At 65.6% G+C, this 14,636-nt stretch overlaps 2 protein-coding genes across 5 annotated transcripts; one reads left to right on the top strand and one right to left on the bottom strand.

Annotated features, from left to right (window-relative positions):
• Positions 1-600: 600 nt before the first annotated feature.
• LOC101949248 (FKBP prolyl isomerase like) lies at positions 601-6,138 on the bottom strand. 4 transcript variants are annotated; one of them, XM_042847308.2, is made up of 2 exons: positions 6,002-6,138; positions 601-1,669 (listed from the first exon to the last, which is right to left on the bottom strand). In XM_042847308.2, exon 2 carries the CDS (start codon positions 1,573-1,575, stop codon positions 655-657), a length of 921 nt encoding a protein of 306 aa, XP_042703242.2. In that variant the 5' UTR covers positions 1,576-1,669; positions 6,002-6,138; the 3' UTR covers positions 601-654. The 4 variants fall into 4 exon arrangements, with proteins under 4 accessions (XP_042703242.2, XP_065420092.1, XP_065420093.1 ...); XM_065564020.1 differs by lacking the exon at positions 6,002-6,138 and adding an exon at positions 3,076-3,225; XM_065564021.1 differs by lacking the exon at positions 6,002-6,138 and adding an exon at positions 2,329-2,367.
• A 92-nt stretch (positions 6,139-6,230) lies between these two features.
• LOC135974878 (cyclic AMP-dependent transcription factor ATF-6 beta-like) lies at positions 6,231-14,510 on the top strand. Its single transcript, XM_065564008.1, is given in 18 exon segments — positions 6,231-6,383; positions 6,928-7,004; positions 7,217-7,298; positions 7,613-7,705; positions 7,803-7,943; positions 8,311-8,379; positions 8,382-8,486; positions 8,611-8,666; positions 8,668-8,799; positions 9,527-9,712; positions 10,971-11,062; positions 11,375-11,539; positions 11,613-11,720; positions 12,069-12,156; positions 12,391-12,461; positions 12,576-12,687; positions 12,939-13,023; positions 13,565-14,510. Coding segments are annotated over 18 exon segments (1,983 nt in total). The 5' UTR covers positions 6,231-6,298; the 3' UTR covers positions 13,801-14,510.
• Positions 14,511-14,636: the final 126 nt, after the last annotated feature.

The following is a 14,636-nucleotide window of genomic DNA, read 5'->3' as shown; positions in this document are numbered from 1 at the left end:
CGGCCACGGTAACGGTGCCTGTGACCTTCCCACGGAGCTGAACTGGAGTGTCAGCCAGTGTCCATAACCTCTGACCTGACAGCCTGATTGGCTCCCTCCTCAGCACCTGCCCTTGGACCCAGGCCACCCAGAGCACAACCAATGGACCTGGCCACTTCCTGTGACCTTTGACCCTACACGTGCCACTTTTCTTTGGTTCCGTCCACACTTGACCTTTGACCCAACCCCACCAGGGATTGGCCAACTAGCCCGGACTGATGACCTTTGACCCAAAATGGCACCTGAGGCCTCAGGCCTTCGACCTGGGTGTGAGCAAGCAGGAAAAGGCCTCAACTCCCAGTGACCTCTGACCCCAGGGCGCTGCCCCCTGACCCCGGCACATCCCGCTGTCCAACCGGCAGCCAATCAGAACGGCCGGACCACAACCTTTGACCTGCTCCCAACTTCATGATTTTCTTGTTTCAACAACAAGATTTCTTTGTATTTTAAGAAATTAATTTTATTATCGAAACTGACAATTATTGTGGCCCCTGCCCCATTCCCCCCCCAAGCCAGCCAGTCCCCGCCCTGGGGCCGGATGGGAGCCGGCGCCCCCTAGAGGGGGGCCCCCTGCCCCATCCCACATGCAGGGTCCAGGCTCTGTCCCTGCTGCGCTCAGGAGAAGAGCTTGCTCATGGCCCGAGCCAGGCGGGCGTCCCGCTCCCGCGCCCGCTGCCCCACCCTGTCCAGCTCCCTGCGGGCGGCCGTGTTCCCTGGCTCAGCCACCAGCACCCCCCTGAAATCCTCGGCCGCCCCCTCCAGGTCGTTCATGGCGGCGCGGGCCAGGCCGCGGCGGTACCGGGCCTTGGCGTGTTGGGGCCACAGCGCCAGCGCCTTGGTGCAGTTGCAGGCGGCATGGGCTGGCTGGGTGAGCCGCAGCTGGCAGGCGGCCAGGTTGGCGTGCAGGTCGGCCCGAAGGCGGGCGTGTTCTGGGTCCAGGGGCGCCGGGCCGGCGGCGATGGCCAGCTGCAGGGCCCGGGCATAGCGCCGGGCGGCCGCCCCCACCTCGCCAGCCCGGTAGCGCTCCGAGCCGCGCTCCTTGTGCCGCAGGGCCAGCGCCCACTTCTCCGCTGGGTCCAGCTGCCAGGGCTCCGGGGCCGGGGCGAAGGAGGCCAGGTGCAGCCCCAGGACGGCCCCGTCCGGGCCCCGCAGCTCGGCCCGCTCCCCCGGCCCCATGGTTTCCAGGCAAGCGTCCACCAGGCCGTCCCAGGCGCCGTCCCCCTCCCCCAACTCCAGCTGGGCCCAGCGGTTGGCTGGGTACCCCAGGGGCGCCCCCGGCGGCGCCTCCAGGAAGACCTGGCACAGGGCGCCCAGCGTCGGCTTGTCCAGTCCCGCGCCCGGCTGCAGGATCTGCTTGGCGAAGGCGCCGTCCGGTGCCACCCAGGCGTCCGCTGGCTGACTGGGCGCCTGCAGGTTCTCTCTCTGGTCCTCTTCTGGCCCCGCGCCCTGGGGTTCAGCGCCTCTGCTGGCACCACTCATCCCATTGGCTGCTCCGCTGCCCTCTGCCTTCCCATTGGCTACTGCCGCTGCCTCCATCTGCCCTTGGCCAAGCGGGGAGTGCGGGGGTCTGGCTCGGCACCCCCAAGAGGTGAAACCAGGCAGGGTTGGGGGGTTCAGGGACGGGCAGCTCCTGTGAACCAGAGGGCAGGGGAAACGGGTCAGAAAGAACCCAGGAGTCCTGGCTCCCAGCCCCCCCAGTAAACCACTAGACCCCCACCCCAAGAACCCAGGTGTTCTGGCTCCCAGCCGCCCCCAAGAGAACCCAGGAGTCCTGGCTCCCAGCCCTCCCCCCTCAAGAGAACCTGGGCGTCCTGTCTCCCAGTCCCCCCACTAATCCACTAGACCACTCCCCCCAAAGAACCCAGGAGACCGGCTCCCATCCCCCCCGCCCAAGAAAACTCAGGCATCCTGGCTCCCAGCCCCCTCCCCTAATCTGCTAGACACCCCCCCATCCCCCACGACAACCCAGGCATCTGGGCTCCCAGCCCCCCCTCAAACCCAGTAGATCCCCCCTAAAAGAACCCAGGAGTCCTGGCTCCAAGCCCTCCCCCCTCAAGAGAACCCAGGAGTCCTGGTTCCCAGCCCCCCCCCAGTAAACCACTAGACCCCCAGCCGGAGAACCCAGGTGTTCTGGCTCCCAGCCCCCTCCCCTAATCTGCTAGACCGCCCCCCGCCCCAAGAATCCAGGCATCTGGGCTCCTAGCCCCTCCCCTCGAGAAAACCCAGAAGTCCTGGCTCCAAGCCCTCCCCCCTCAAGAGAACCCAGGCGTCCTGGCTCCCAGCCCCCACACAGAGAACCCAGGAGTCCTGGCTCCCTCCCCCGCTCCGGCTGTGCTGTCTGTCTCTGCCCTGCTCCCTCGCTCCTCCCCACCCAGCTGTGCCCCCTTGGCCCCCCCCTCACCCCAGGCGGGGGGCGCAGACTGGGGGGATCCAGCTGCGCTCTGGCCCCGCTCCTCGGGCCTCCCCCCGCCGCCCCCCCTTGTCTTTGCATCACTTCCTGGGGGCGGCCCCGCTAGGCCGCAGCCTGCCTCGATTAGCCAGGCTGAGCCGTGTGGGGAGGGGCCAGGCCCAGACCCTCCCTGCCCCCCACAAGGGAAAGGGGGCTGGGACCCCGGGCTCCATCAGTGTGTTAAGAAGCAGCAAACGATTGGGGGCGCTGGGGGGGGGTCTCCCCCCCAAATCCCTCTGCCCCTGGGCACTGGGGTTGGCCAAACAAGATGGCTGCCGGTGGCTGACCCCGCATGGGGGGGGCTGGGTTGCAGCTGGGGAGATCGGGGACGCACCCCAAGATTGAGGGGGGCAAAGGGGGTGCAGATGTGGATGGGGCAGAAGGGGCTGTTGGGGGGGATGGGGAAGAGGGGGGGATGCAGGGGTGGGGGAGGGCAGGAATGGGGGGATAGGGAGGGTGGGTCCTTGGGTGCTGGGGTTGGGGGGTAGATCGTACCCCACCTGTGCGGGACCAGGGGGAGGGGAAGCAGGAGTGGGAACCCCCCCGGGGGCCAGGGAAAGATGGGGTAAAGGGAGGGGAGACCGTACCCCTAATTCAGGAGTGTGAACCCAGGTGTCCAGGGAAGATGGAGTTTTTTGGGGGGCTCTGTACCCCCTAATTCAGGGCGAGGGATGGGTGTGAACCCAGGCATCCAGGAGAGACAGGGTTAAGTGTTCATTAGTTCACCCCTTGATCCACACTCGCGGGGGGGGGGAGGGGTTATGAACCCAGGCGTCCGGGCGGGGGGGTAGGCTAGCAGAGGGGGCAGCGTTGAAGACTACATTTCCCAGAATCCCCTGCTCTCCCTCCCCCCTCCCCCTCCCGCTTTATTTCCATGCCGCTTACGTCAGCGCCCAGCTGGATCCGGCATGGTCTGACTGGTCATTGGGGGTGAGTGGGGGGCTCGGGGGCCCCGGGACAGAGGGGGGATGGTGGGAAGGGGGGCCCGGGGGGCACTAGGCAGGGTCTGGGGGGTGCTGGCGAGTAGGGATCCGGGGGGATGGAAAAGGGGGTGCACTGTGCCCCCAGATCGCCCTCAATGAGCCCCCGTCTCTCTCCCAGCAGCTTGCCGCTATGTGGGGCGGCAAATCGCCTCGGCTCTGCGTAGGGACGACCCTGGGGCGCCCCTGCCCCCCAGCCGGCGCAAGGACCTAGGTAAGTGCACACCCTTTCTTTGCTGGTGGGCCCCTCTCCCCACGCAGCCCCCTTGGAAGCAATCTGAGTCCCTGTGGGGTGCCCCACCCCTGTGAACTGCACCCCAAAGCTTCCTAGTCTGCCCTCGAAGGATCCCTAGTTCTGCACCCTAAAATCCCCTCCTCCGTCCCCAGGAAGCTGCCCCTCTACTCCTGTACCCCCTAACTCCTGTGCCCTCTTGTCGCTACACCCCAACTCTTGGGGTCCCCAGTTCATGCCCCCAAATGGTCCTGAATTCCCTCACTGGATCACACCATTATCAGCACCCCAAACTCCCCCATTCTAATGCTGAACCCCCTTTTCCAGCACCCCAGTTCACCCATAATACTCTCACAGGGCACCCCTTTATGTAGCCACCCCTACCTAAACAAGAGAGTGCACCCCACTGGCTGGACCCCAAACTCCCCCACCTCCCTACAGCTCACCCCCAAAACTCCCTGATTTACCCTTCCAATATGTAGCTGTTCTGTACCCCTAATTTGGCCTTCACCTTGTCCTGCACCCCAGTTTTCACCCATTTTGTTCCCAATCCCTCCCTGATTTTGTGAGGGCCCCTTTGTCCACCCCCAAAGTCTCCTATCTATGGGTAGAGATTCCCCCTTTTCCGAACCTCCAAAATTCTCTATATTCATAAAGTGTCTTCCTGATTCTACCCCCCTCCCCCCAAATTTCAGATCTCTTTGTAGAGATTCTCCGTCTTCTACACCTCAAAACTGAAGCTGTACCCCAGAATCCTTTAACATCTTTCTGGGGCCCACTGACCTGTTCTGCATCTATTCTGTATCCCCAAATCTTTCCATCATTTGGGGGAGTCTCTTGTTCCAAACCCTCAAACTGACCTACACCATCCAGATCTTTGTTAGGGTTTCCCACTCTTGTGTACCCTGATTTTTTGGTCTCCCTGCACCACAAAATGCCTCCTAATCTCCGGTGTTCCCAATTCTGCACCCCAAAATCACTCCACATCTTTGCAAAATGCAATCTCTCTAGGTCCCTCATATCCTGCCATATCTGGAAATCACCTCCGTTCTACCATCCTGAAACTCCTCTGTTCTGCTCTTTGTGTGCACCCCAAAACTTTCACTGCTTCAAGGTGCTACCTCCTAGCACACCCCACAATATATCAGTGATTTCTGCCCCCCCCCCAATATATTGGGAGAGCACATCCCACTGGGAGACTGTCAGGGACAATGTTGGGAGTACAGTGGATTTTGGGGGTGCCTGTTAACACCCCAAGTAACTCTCTAGGTACCCCTCTTTCTTCCCCCCATAGGTGACAAGAAAGATGTAACCCCTCGGCCAGTGGTGGCTCCGTTGGACTCTGTCCCCCCGGGGCGCACTCCCCAGGTCCCAGCAGAACGGGGGGCACCGGGACGGCCCTCCTGAGGCTCACAGTGGGGTTGGCGAGGGGCGAATGACGGTTCATCTGGCAACTCCCAGAGTCGTGGGCAGCGGACGGACCCGAGACACCGACCCCCCCCCCCCGACCCCACTGTACCCCAAAAAGGAATTCAGAATAAATAGGTTTCAGAGGCCACTGTGCAAAAGCGCCAAGTGAGGGGTTCTTGTTGGATTGGAGCTGCTGGGGGACTGGCTGGCTCAGGGGGGTGGGAAATGGGGCATGGGACCTGTCCCCTCTAGGGGGCATCGGTTCCCACCCGGCCCCAGGGCAGGGACTGGCTGGCTCAGGGGGATGGGGAATGGGGCAGGGGCCTGTCCCATCTAGGGGGCGTCGGTTCCTATCTGGCCCCAGGGCAGGGACTGGCTGGCTCAGCGGGGCAGGGGCCTGTCCCATATAGGGGTGTCGGTTCCCATCCGGCCCCAGGGCAGGGATTGGCTGGCTCAGGGGGGCGGGGAATGGGGCAGGGGCATGTTCCCTCGAGGGGGGTGAGCTGATGATGTCATGCAGCCTTATGACATCACTGCTTGTGCTGTTGGCATAGTGTGATGTCACAGAGGGAGGGTGGTGATGTCAGCATACGGAATGTTGATGACATCACAGAAGGATGTGACCTCACCCACCGGCTCTGGCCTATAGGTGGGGGGTGGCTGAGTCCCTCTGGGAGCCGGCCTGGAGCATGAGTCGCTACTGGCCCTTTAAGGGGGACCGGAACTACACGTCCCAGGAGGCAGTGCGTCGCTGCGCACGCGTAGCACTCACTTGGCGGGGGGGCAGTTGGGGGAGGGGTCTCAAAGCTACGCATGCGCTCTTTGGAGTGCTGTCCACACGCCGCATGGCCACCCCGCTTCGCGCATGCGCGTCGCTGTCTCCAAACTCACGCAGACGCGTCTCAGGCTCCTATAACTCAGGCAGGCGCAGGGAGAGGCTCCCGCCCTGTGAGCATGCGCCGTGCTGCGCGCCGCCCCAGTATCCCCGTTCCGCGCGTGCGCCGCTCTCGCCATGCTGCCGCGGCCACGCCCATTCCCGAAGATCGGAGCGGAAGTCGCTTCCCCGTTGGCTGATCTCGCTCGGGCCCCGCCTCCCGCGCGCTGTGATTGGCTGGCGCGGGCTGACTCGGCGCTGTGATTGGGTGGGGCGGTTGTCATGGCAGCCGGAGGGGGCGGGGCCGGGGGAAGATGGCGGCGCTGGCCCCGGAGCTGCTGCTGCTCCACGACTCGGGCCGGTTCCTGGCCGACAACCTGCTGAGCAGCGAGGACTGGGGTGGGCGGGGCTAGGGAGGGGTCTGCGGAGCGGCGGGGCGGGGCCAGGGGGTCTGACTGGCAGGAGCTTGGTGGGGTGAAGGGCTGGAGACTCGTTGGGGGCGGGGCCTGCAGGAGGGGGAGGGGCTGGGTGCCTGAGGGGCGGGGCCTGTAGGAGGGGGAAGGGCTGGGTGCCGGAGGGGGAGGGGCTTGCGGGGGAGGGGTGGGTGCATGAGGGGGCGGAGTCTGGGGGAGTGGGAGGGGATGGGTACTGGAGGGGGAGGGGCTTGGAACAGTGGGAGGGCTGGGTGCCTGAGGGGGAGGGGCTGGAGGAGTGGGGAGGGGCTGGGTTCCAGAGGGGGTGGAGCATGCGGGGGAGGGGTGGGTGCATGAGGGGGCGGAGTCTGGGGGAGTGGGAGGGGATGGGAACCGGAGGGGAGGGGCCTGAACAGTGGGAGGGGATGGGTGCCTGAGGGGGAGGGGATGGAGGAGTGGGGAGGGGCTGGGTGGTGGAGGGGGAGGGGCCTGGAGGAAGGGGACTGACTCCCCTTTCTTTCCGCCCCCAGATGCGGCTCTCTACAGCTGCCTGGACGATGGGGAGGAGCCAGCCGCCCTCTTCCCCTGCCTTGAGCCCAGTGCATTGGTGAGTCCTTCCCTCACCCTGCCCTGCCTGGGGGGTGCCCCCAGTGACCCGCCTGCTGCATAGCACCCCCACTCCCCATCCGCCCGGCAGCAGGGCCCCAGCTCCCCCTCAGAGCAGGGCCCTCTGTACACTGGGGGCTGCCGGACTGGACCCCGGAGAGATACACGGGTTACCCCCCACTTCACCCTTCATCTCCCCCCTTCCTCCTGCAGTTTGACGACGGTTTCGACCTGGGCATGGACACCAGCCCTCCAGAGCCGCCGTGGGACCAGATGCCAACCAGCCTCTTCCCGGGTGAGCCCAGCCTCCTCCCAGCATTAGGGACAGATGGTGAGGTGGGTGGAGGGATATTTGTGTGCAATGGGGCTGCCCTGGGGTGGGTGGACGTAGGGGGCGGAGGATATTTGTGTGCAATGGGGCTGCCCTGGGGTGGGTGGACGTAGGGGCGGAGGGATATCCATGTGCAATGGGGCTGCCCTGGGGCGGTGGACGTAGGGGGCGGAGGGATATTTGTGTGCAATGGGGCTGCCCTGGGGCGGGTGGGATGTAGGGGGCGGAGGGATGTCTGTGAGGGACTATTTTCTAACCCCTTTCCATCCCCCGCGCAGACCTCCAGGTGAAGTCCGAGCCCGTGTCCCCTGCTTCCTCCCACAGCTCAGACTCCTCCATCCTCTCCATGACCCCCGACCCCACGAGACAGGTACGTGCCCCCCCCCTTGGCCTGGGAGACGTCCCCAGCCCCCGCACTCAGCTCTGTGCCCCCCTGGCTCCCACACTCAGCTGTGGCTCCCCCCAGGCCCGCAAGCCCAGACGACGTGATGGGAGTGAAAGCCGAGCACCCCCCGACCCCACCCTGCATGTTTGGGGATGTCCTGGCCCCCCCAGTTGGCACCGTCCAGATCAACCTTCTGCCAGCGCCGGAGACACAGACAACGCCAGGTAACCAGTGCTGGAGGGTAGGGTCTGACTGTGGGGGAGGGTCTCTGGCGACTCCAGGCCCGGCTAACGGGGAGCTGGGGGAGCGGGGCGAGCGGGCGGGTTCTGCGGGGGGCGCTGCGGGAGCGGGGCGAGGGGCTGGCTCTGTGGGGGAGCGCTGGGGAAACGGGTCGAGGGGCTGGGCTCTGCGGGGGGGCGCTGGGGGCGCGGGGCTGGCTCTGCGGGGGGCGCTGGGGGAGCGGGTCGAGGGGCTGGCTCTGCGGGGGGTGCTGGGGGAGCGGGGCGAGGGGCTGGCTCTGCGGGGGGCACTGGGGGCGCGGGGCTGGCTCTGCGGGGGGCGCTGGGGGAAGTACATTGCACTCTCTCACAGGGAAGCCAGTGACTCCCATCAAGGCTGAGTCGATCCTGAGCCGGAAGCCACCCATCCAGCCAAAGCCGGTGGTGTGGCCACCGTCCCAGTGCAGCCCGCGGCCACCCCCAGCCCCACCATCCTACTGCAGACGGTGCCGGGGGCCCAGCCGCAGCCCCTCAAGCCAGCCATCACAGGTACGGGCACGGGGCTGGTCCCCTCTAGGGGGCGCCCCAGGGCAGGAATTGGCTGGCTCGGGGCGGGGGCGTGGGACTCGGGGCTGGTGCGTGTGTGGGACACTGACCCACATCCCTCCCGCAGTCCCAGCACCGTCTGTCGTCATCTCCCAGAGCGACCTCCTGCACCTCCCGCTCTCGGGGGCTCCTCAAGGTGCAGCCCCCGGGGAAGGAGGGCCCCCCGGCCAGGCTCCCCCCCAGCGCCCCCAAACCCGAGGCCAAAACCATCGTCCCGGCCCCGAGCCAGCTCGGACCCTGCAACCCAGAGATTGACGTGAGTAACAGAGTGCGGCCGGTGCTCCTCACTCCCGACCCGCAGCCTCTGCTAGCCTAGCCAGCCCTGCCCACCCCATCTCTGCCAGTGCCCCTCACTCCTGACCTGCAGCCCCCTGCCAGCCCAGTCCTGCCCCTCCAGCTCTGCCGGTGCCCCTCACTCTCAAACTGCAGCCCCCTGCCAGCCCAGCCCACCCCATCTCTGCAGTGCCCCTCACTCCTGACCTGCAGCCCCCGCCAGCCCAGCCCTGCCCCTCCAGCTCTGCCGGTGCCCCCTCACTCCCGACCCGCAGCCCCTGCCAGCCCAGTCCTGCCCCTCCAGCTCTGCCGGTGCCCCTCACTCCCGACCCGCAGCCCCTGCCAGCCCAGTCCTGCCCCTCCAGCTCTGCTGGTGCCCCTCACTCTCAAACCGCAGCCCCTGCTAGCCCAGCCCACCCCGTCTCTGCCAGTGCCCCTCACTCCCGACCCGCAGCCCCCGCCAGCCCAGCCCTGCCCCCCCAGCTCTGCCGGTGCCCCTCACTCCCGACCCGCAGCCCCTGCCAGCCCAGCCCACCCCATCTCTGCCGGTGCCCCTCACTCCCGACCCGCAGCCCCCGCTAGCCCATCCTCACCCCCTCAGCTCTGCCGGTGCCCCTCACACCCGACCCGGAGCCCCCTGCCAGCCCCAGCCCCCCCGTGCCCCTCACTCCTGCCCCACAGCCCCCCCTTTCTGCCTGCCCCGGCCCCAGGTGAAGGTGCTGAAGCGGCAGCAGCGGATGATCAAGAACCGGGAGTCGGCCTGCCAGTCGCGCCGGAAGAAGAAGGAGTACCTGCAGGGGCTGGAGTGCCGCCTGCGGGAGGCGCTGGCTGAGAACGAGCGGCTGCGGCGGGAGAACACCCTGCTGCGGCGCCGGCTGGACTGCGTCCTGGGCGAGGTGAGCGCCCCCCGCAGGCGAGCCAGGGCAGGGCACCACGGGGGCTGCGCTCTGCCGGGTGGGTCACAATGGTACATTCCAACACCAAGCATCCCCCCCATCTTGATACATAATGGTACATCCCAGCAATCAGCTCTTTCCCCCATCCCAGCACAAAGCACCCCCCCTCATGCAGGGATCATAATGGTACATTCCAACACCAAGCTACTCCTCATGTCATAATGGTACATTCTTGCAGCCACAGTATCTTCCTCCCCCCATCATAATGGTACATTTCAGCAGTAAACTGCTCCCCCCAGTTAATATTCATGGTGGTACATCCCATAACCCCCCCAGGGGTCATGGTAATATATGTAGTAGGCAGGCAGAACAGGACCATAATGGTACATCCCTGCAAGGTGCTGTTCCCCCCTTCCCCATGTAGAGTTCATAATGGTACATTCTAAATCCCTTCCCCCTGCCTCAGAGGTGATAATGGTAGATGCTTTTCTGCTGGGATGTCCCATTATGATCCCTTTCGGGGGGGGGGACTGTTCATATTGTCTGTTTCTGGATGTTCCATTGTGGCCCATGTGGAGGGGGAAGGGAGCAACCCCCTTGTGGGACATTCCATTGTCTGTGGGGTGGGGGCGGGCGCTATGGCCCCTGTGAGAGGATTGTGAAGTCTCCTCCTGGGATGTTCCATTAGCTCCATGGTGTGGGGGGGGGGAATTGCTTTCTGGAGAATTCCATTAGCAGTGTATCCTGGGAGACTCCATTATGATCTCTGGGGGGAGGGAGATTGAGAACCTTTAGGGATGTACCATTATATTCCTTGTAAAAGGGGAGTTTAGGCCGTCCCATTGGGATATTCCATTAACACCCCTAGAGGGTGGGAGCACCAAACTTTGGGAGGGGTGTTTCATTATGATAGTAACAGTGTGGGAGCAAGAAAATTTTGTTTCCTGCTAGGAGGTTCCATTATAGTGTGTGGGGGGGTGTGTCTCTCTGGTAGGATGTTCCTTTATGATAGCAATTTTGGCGGAGGGGAGTCAGTAGGACATACCATTGTAGGGGTGGAGCTCTGGCTGGGATGTACCATTATGATATGGGGTGGGAAGTTGGTGGGACATACCACCATGGCTGCCTGGTTTGGAGGGGGAGCGCTGCCTTTGGCTGGGATGTACCATTATGATATTGGGGGGGCAGCCCCTTGTTGGGAGGGTGGTTTCGCTCGGACCGTACCATTCTGACACCCTTCTGCCCCCCTCATCTCCAGAGCAGGGAGCTGAAGTTCAGCCCTGGGAACCGGAAGGTCGTTTGCGTCATGGTCGTGCTGCTCTTCATCGCCTTCAACTTCGGGCCCGTCAGGTGAGGCCCCGGGGGATTGTGGGTAAGTCTTGTCCCAGCATCGCCCGGGAGCTCCCTCTGAGCCCCTTTATTGCACTGCCTACCTGCAGGGGATTGTGGGGTAACGTGTCCCAGCATCCCCCGGGAGCTCCCTCTGAGCCCCTGTATTGCACTGCCTACCTGCAGGGGATTGTGGGTAACGTGTCCCAGCATCCCCCGGTACCCGCTCTCGTAGCCCCCATATCACACTCCTGCCTGCAGGGGATTGTGGGTAACATGTTCCAGTCTTCCCTGGGAGCAGCCTTGCCTGTCTGACCCCTCCCTCCCCCCCAGCATCAGCGAGCAGAAGGCCGTGGAGACGGCGCCGCCCAGGCAAGGGGCGGGGGCCGGGCAGAGCCGCCGGCACCTGCTGGGTGTGGTGGAGCAGCCCCCGAAGGAGGAGCCGAGGGAGCTGCGGGAGGAGCTGGCCCCCACCAGCGTGGGCAAGACCAGGTTCAGGTAAGGTGCATGGGGCTCCCCCACCCCCGCAGCTCCCCATAGCCGCCGGTGACGCTGCTCTCTGCTCCCCCAGGAACCTCACGGCCGCCCTCTCCGGCATGAAGGACCTGATGCTGCGGGACCTGGACAAGCTGTTCCTGGCGTCTGACTGCCGCCACTTCAACCGCACGGAGTCGCTCCGGTGGGTTCCCCAGGGCCTCCGGCGGGGACTGTGCATAACGTATCCCACAATCCCCTGGGGGCTGCCAACGTATGCCAATGGGCAGGGCCCCCCCCGTGTAAGGGATTGTGGGTAACATCTCCCAGAAGCCCCTGCAAACTGTCTTTGGACGGGCAGTAGCAGAGCTGCTGCAGTGAGGAATTGTGGGTAACGTATCCCAGAATTCCTCTGGGGAGCAGCCCCTTTAGTTCTGTGCACACATGAATGGAGCCCTGGCTGTGAGGCATTGTGGGTAACTTATCCCACAATCCCCCTGGGCACCGCCCCCGAGTCCCACTTTAACCCTTCCTCTCCCGCTCTGCCCCCCAGGCTGGCGGACGAGCTCAGCGGCTGGGTGCGTCGGCACCAGATCAACCGCAGGAAGCCCCTGCAGTCCCGCAAGCCACGCGCCAATCAGGTGAGGCCGGAGGGGCGGGGCAAGCCAGGGTGACTCCACCCACTGGGGGAGGAGCCAAGTCTGTCTGTGTCTGGACTGCAGGGAGGGGGGGCTGGGAGCTGCCCGGGCCGCTACCCAGAATCCTGGGTGGTTTTACCCACAATCCTCTGGGGGTGCCAAGCGGCAGCCTTTGCTGGGCTGTTGCGGGGGTTCCCCAGTGCCCCCCACTGACCTTCTTCCCCATCTCGGTCACAGGAGTCGCCCCCGAGGAAGGTGCCCAGCCCATCGCGATACGTCCCAGCTAGCCCCCCCGAACGCCCAGAGAGGTAAGGGGCCCCCGGTCCCCCCAAAGCCAGCCAAGCCTCGCCCTGTACCCGGATCGGGGCCGGCGTCCCCCACAGGGACAGGCCCTGTTCCCTGACGCCCGTCTCCGCTTTCAGGGACTCGCTGAGCGAGCTGCAGGTCTACCAGCGCCCCGACCGCACGGAGCACCACTTCATGGACGCCATCGACCGGCGGGAGGACACGTTCTACGTGGTCTCCTTCCGTAGGGTGAGCTGGGGGGCTGTGCCGCGGGGGCTCCCCCCGGGCAGTCAGGGCTCCCCATTGCCCCAGGGCAGCGCCAGGGGCTGTGCTGCAGGGGGCAGAGCGGGGGACAGCAGGGGGCTCTCCCCGGGCAGTCAGGGCTCCCCATGGCCCCAGGGCGGCGCTAGGGGCTGTGCTGCAGGGAGTGGGGCGGGGGCAGTGGGGGGGCTCTCTGCGTGTCTGTCTCTCATTCTGGTCTGTCTGTCTCCTGGCCCCAGGATCACCTGCTGCTCCCGGCCATCAGCCACAACAAAACCACCCGGCCCAAGATGTCGCTGGTGATGCCAGCCATGGCGCTGAATGGTATGGTCCTGGCTTCCTGTGCTTCGGAACCGCGATAACTGGCCCCCACGCCCCGCTCCAGAGCCAGCCGCCTCCCGGCGCTGGGCGAGGGGTCCCCGTATCACCCGCCCCGTCCCAGAGCCAGCCCCGCCCCAGCGCCGGGTCCCCGTATCACCCACCCCACCCCAGAGCCAGCTGCATCCCAGTGCCGGGCGAGGGGTCCCCGTATCACCTGCCCCGCCCCAGAGCCAGCCCCGCCCCAGCGCCGGGTCCCCGTATCACCCACCCCACCCCAGAGCCAGCCGCATCCCAGTGCCGGGCGAGGGGTCCCCGTGTCACCCACCCCGTCCCAGAGCCCACCGCGCCCCGGCACCGGGCGAGGGGTCCCCGTATCACTCGCCCCGCCCCAGAGCCAGCCTCTCCCCAGCGCCGGGTCCCCGTATCACCTGCCCTGCACCAGAGCCAGCCGCGTCCCGGCGCCGGGCGAGGGGTCCCCGTATCACCCGCCCTGCCCCAGAGCCAGCCGTGTCCCGGCACCGGGCTGACCCCCGTCTCTCCCCAGAGAGCCTGTACAACGCGTCGCGGGGCTTCGAGGTGATGATGCAGATCGACTGCGAGGTGATGGACACACGGGTGATTCACATCAAGAGCTCCACGGTGCCGCCCTTCCTGCGCCGCCCTCCGGCGCCCGACAACCGCACCCAGGCGCCCTCAGTGCAGCCCCGCCCGGGCCGAGGCCCCCTGCGCTCTGCCCGGCGCCCCCGCACCTTCTACCTCGGGGAGCAGGGCGAGGGCTAGCTACGCCCCTCGGCAAAGCCACGCCCACTCAAGATAGCCACGCCCACTCGGGGCTGGCCCCGCCCCTTGGCAAGAGCCACGCCCGCCCGGGGCTAGACATGCCCCTTGGTGACAGACATGCCCACCTGGGCCTCGCCTTGCCCCCTGATATGCCATTTTGGCAATGGCCCCGCCCCTATGTGGCTAGCCCTGCCCCTATGTGGCTAGCCCCGCCCCTATTGGTACAGCCCCGCTTATGTTGAGGCTCATCCTGCCCCATTGTGGATAGCTCCTCCCACCTGAGCAGCACTAACCCCGCCCCTTTCAGAGAGCCCCTCCTCCCCGATGAGCCTAGCCCCGCCCCTTCAGTCACTGCCCCTTCCCCATGGGTGAGGGCTGGCCCTGCCCCTTAGTGACCACCCCTCCCACATGAGGCAGCACTTAGCCCCGCCCCCAGCCTAGGCGGGCTGGGGGACAGCGCTTGGACCCCCCCTTCCTTGGGGTGACCCCCCCCCCCGTGCTAGGACCTGGCCCCCATTCCCGTGGGGTGATCCTGCCCCCCACCCCCGTACTGCACTATCTTCCCCTGTGGATATTTATAGACTGGGGGGGCATGATGAGGGACCGGGGGGGCTCCCCTCCACAGGGCCCCCCCTTTTGTGGATCCCCCCAGCCGGATCCTGCCCCGGGGGCTTTTTTACATCTATAAATAAAAGCGAGAGGTGTCTGAACCGCCTGGCTCATGTCCTGTGGGGGGTGACCCCCAAACCCAGCAGTGCCCCAGTCTGGGCAGGTGACCCCACCCCTAGCGCCGCCCTGGGGCACGGGGGCAGCCCGGCCGGCTCTGGCCCCGCCGG

The sequence above is a fragment of the Chrysemys picta genome, chromosome 12 (assembly GCF_011386835.1).
Source record: "Chrysemys picta bellii isolate R12L10 chromosome 12, ASM1138683v2, whole genome shotgun sequence".
Lineage (NCBI taxonomy): Eukaryota > Metazoa > Chordata > Testudines > Emydidae > Chrysemys > Chrysemys picta.
This window is presented reverse-complemented; position numbering and strand designations above follow the sequence as displayed.

What these genes read in the sequence shown, in the direction of transcription:
- LOC101949248 (XM_042847308.2), bottom strand. Translation starts at nt 1,575, where the DNA reads ATGGAGGCAGCGGCAGTAGCCAATGGGAAGGCAGAGGGCAGCGGAGCA.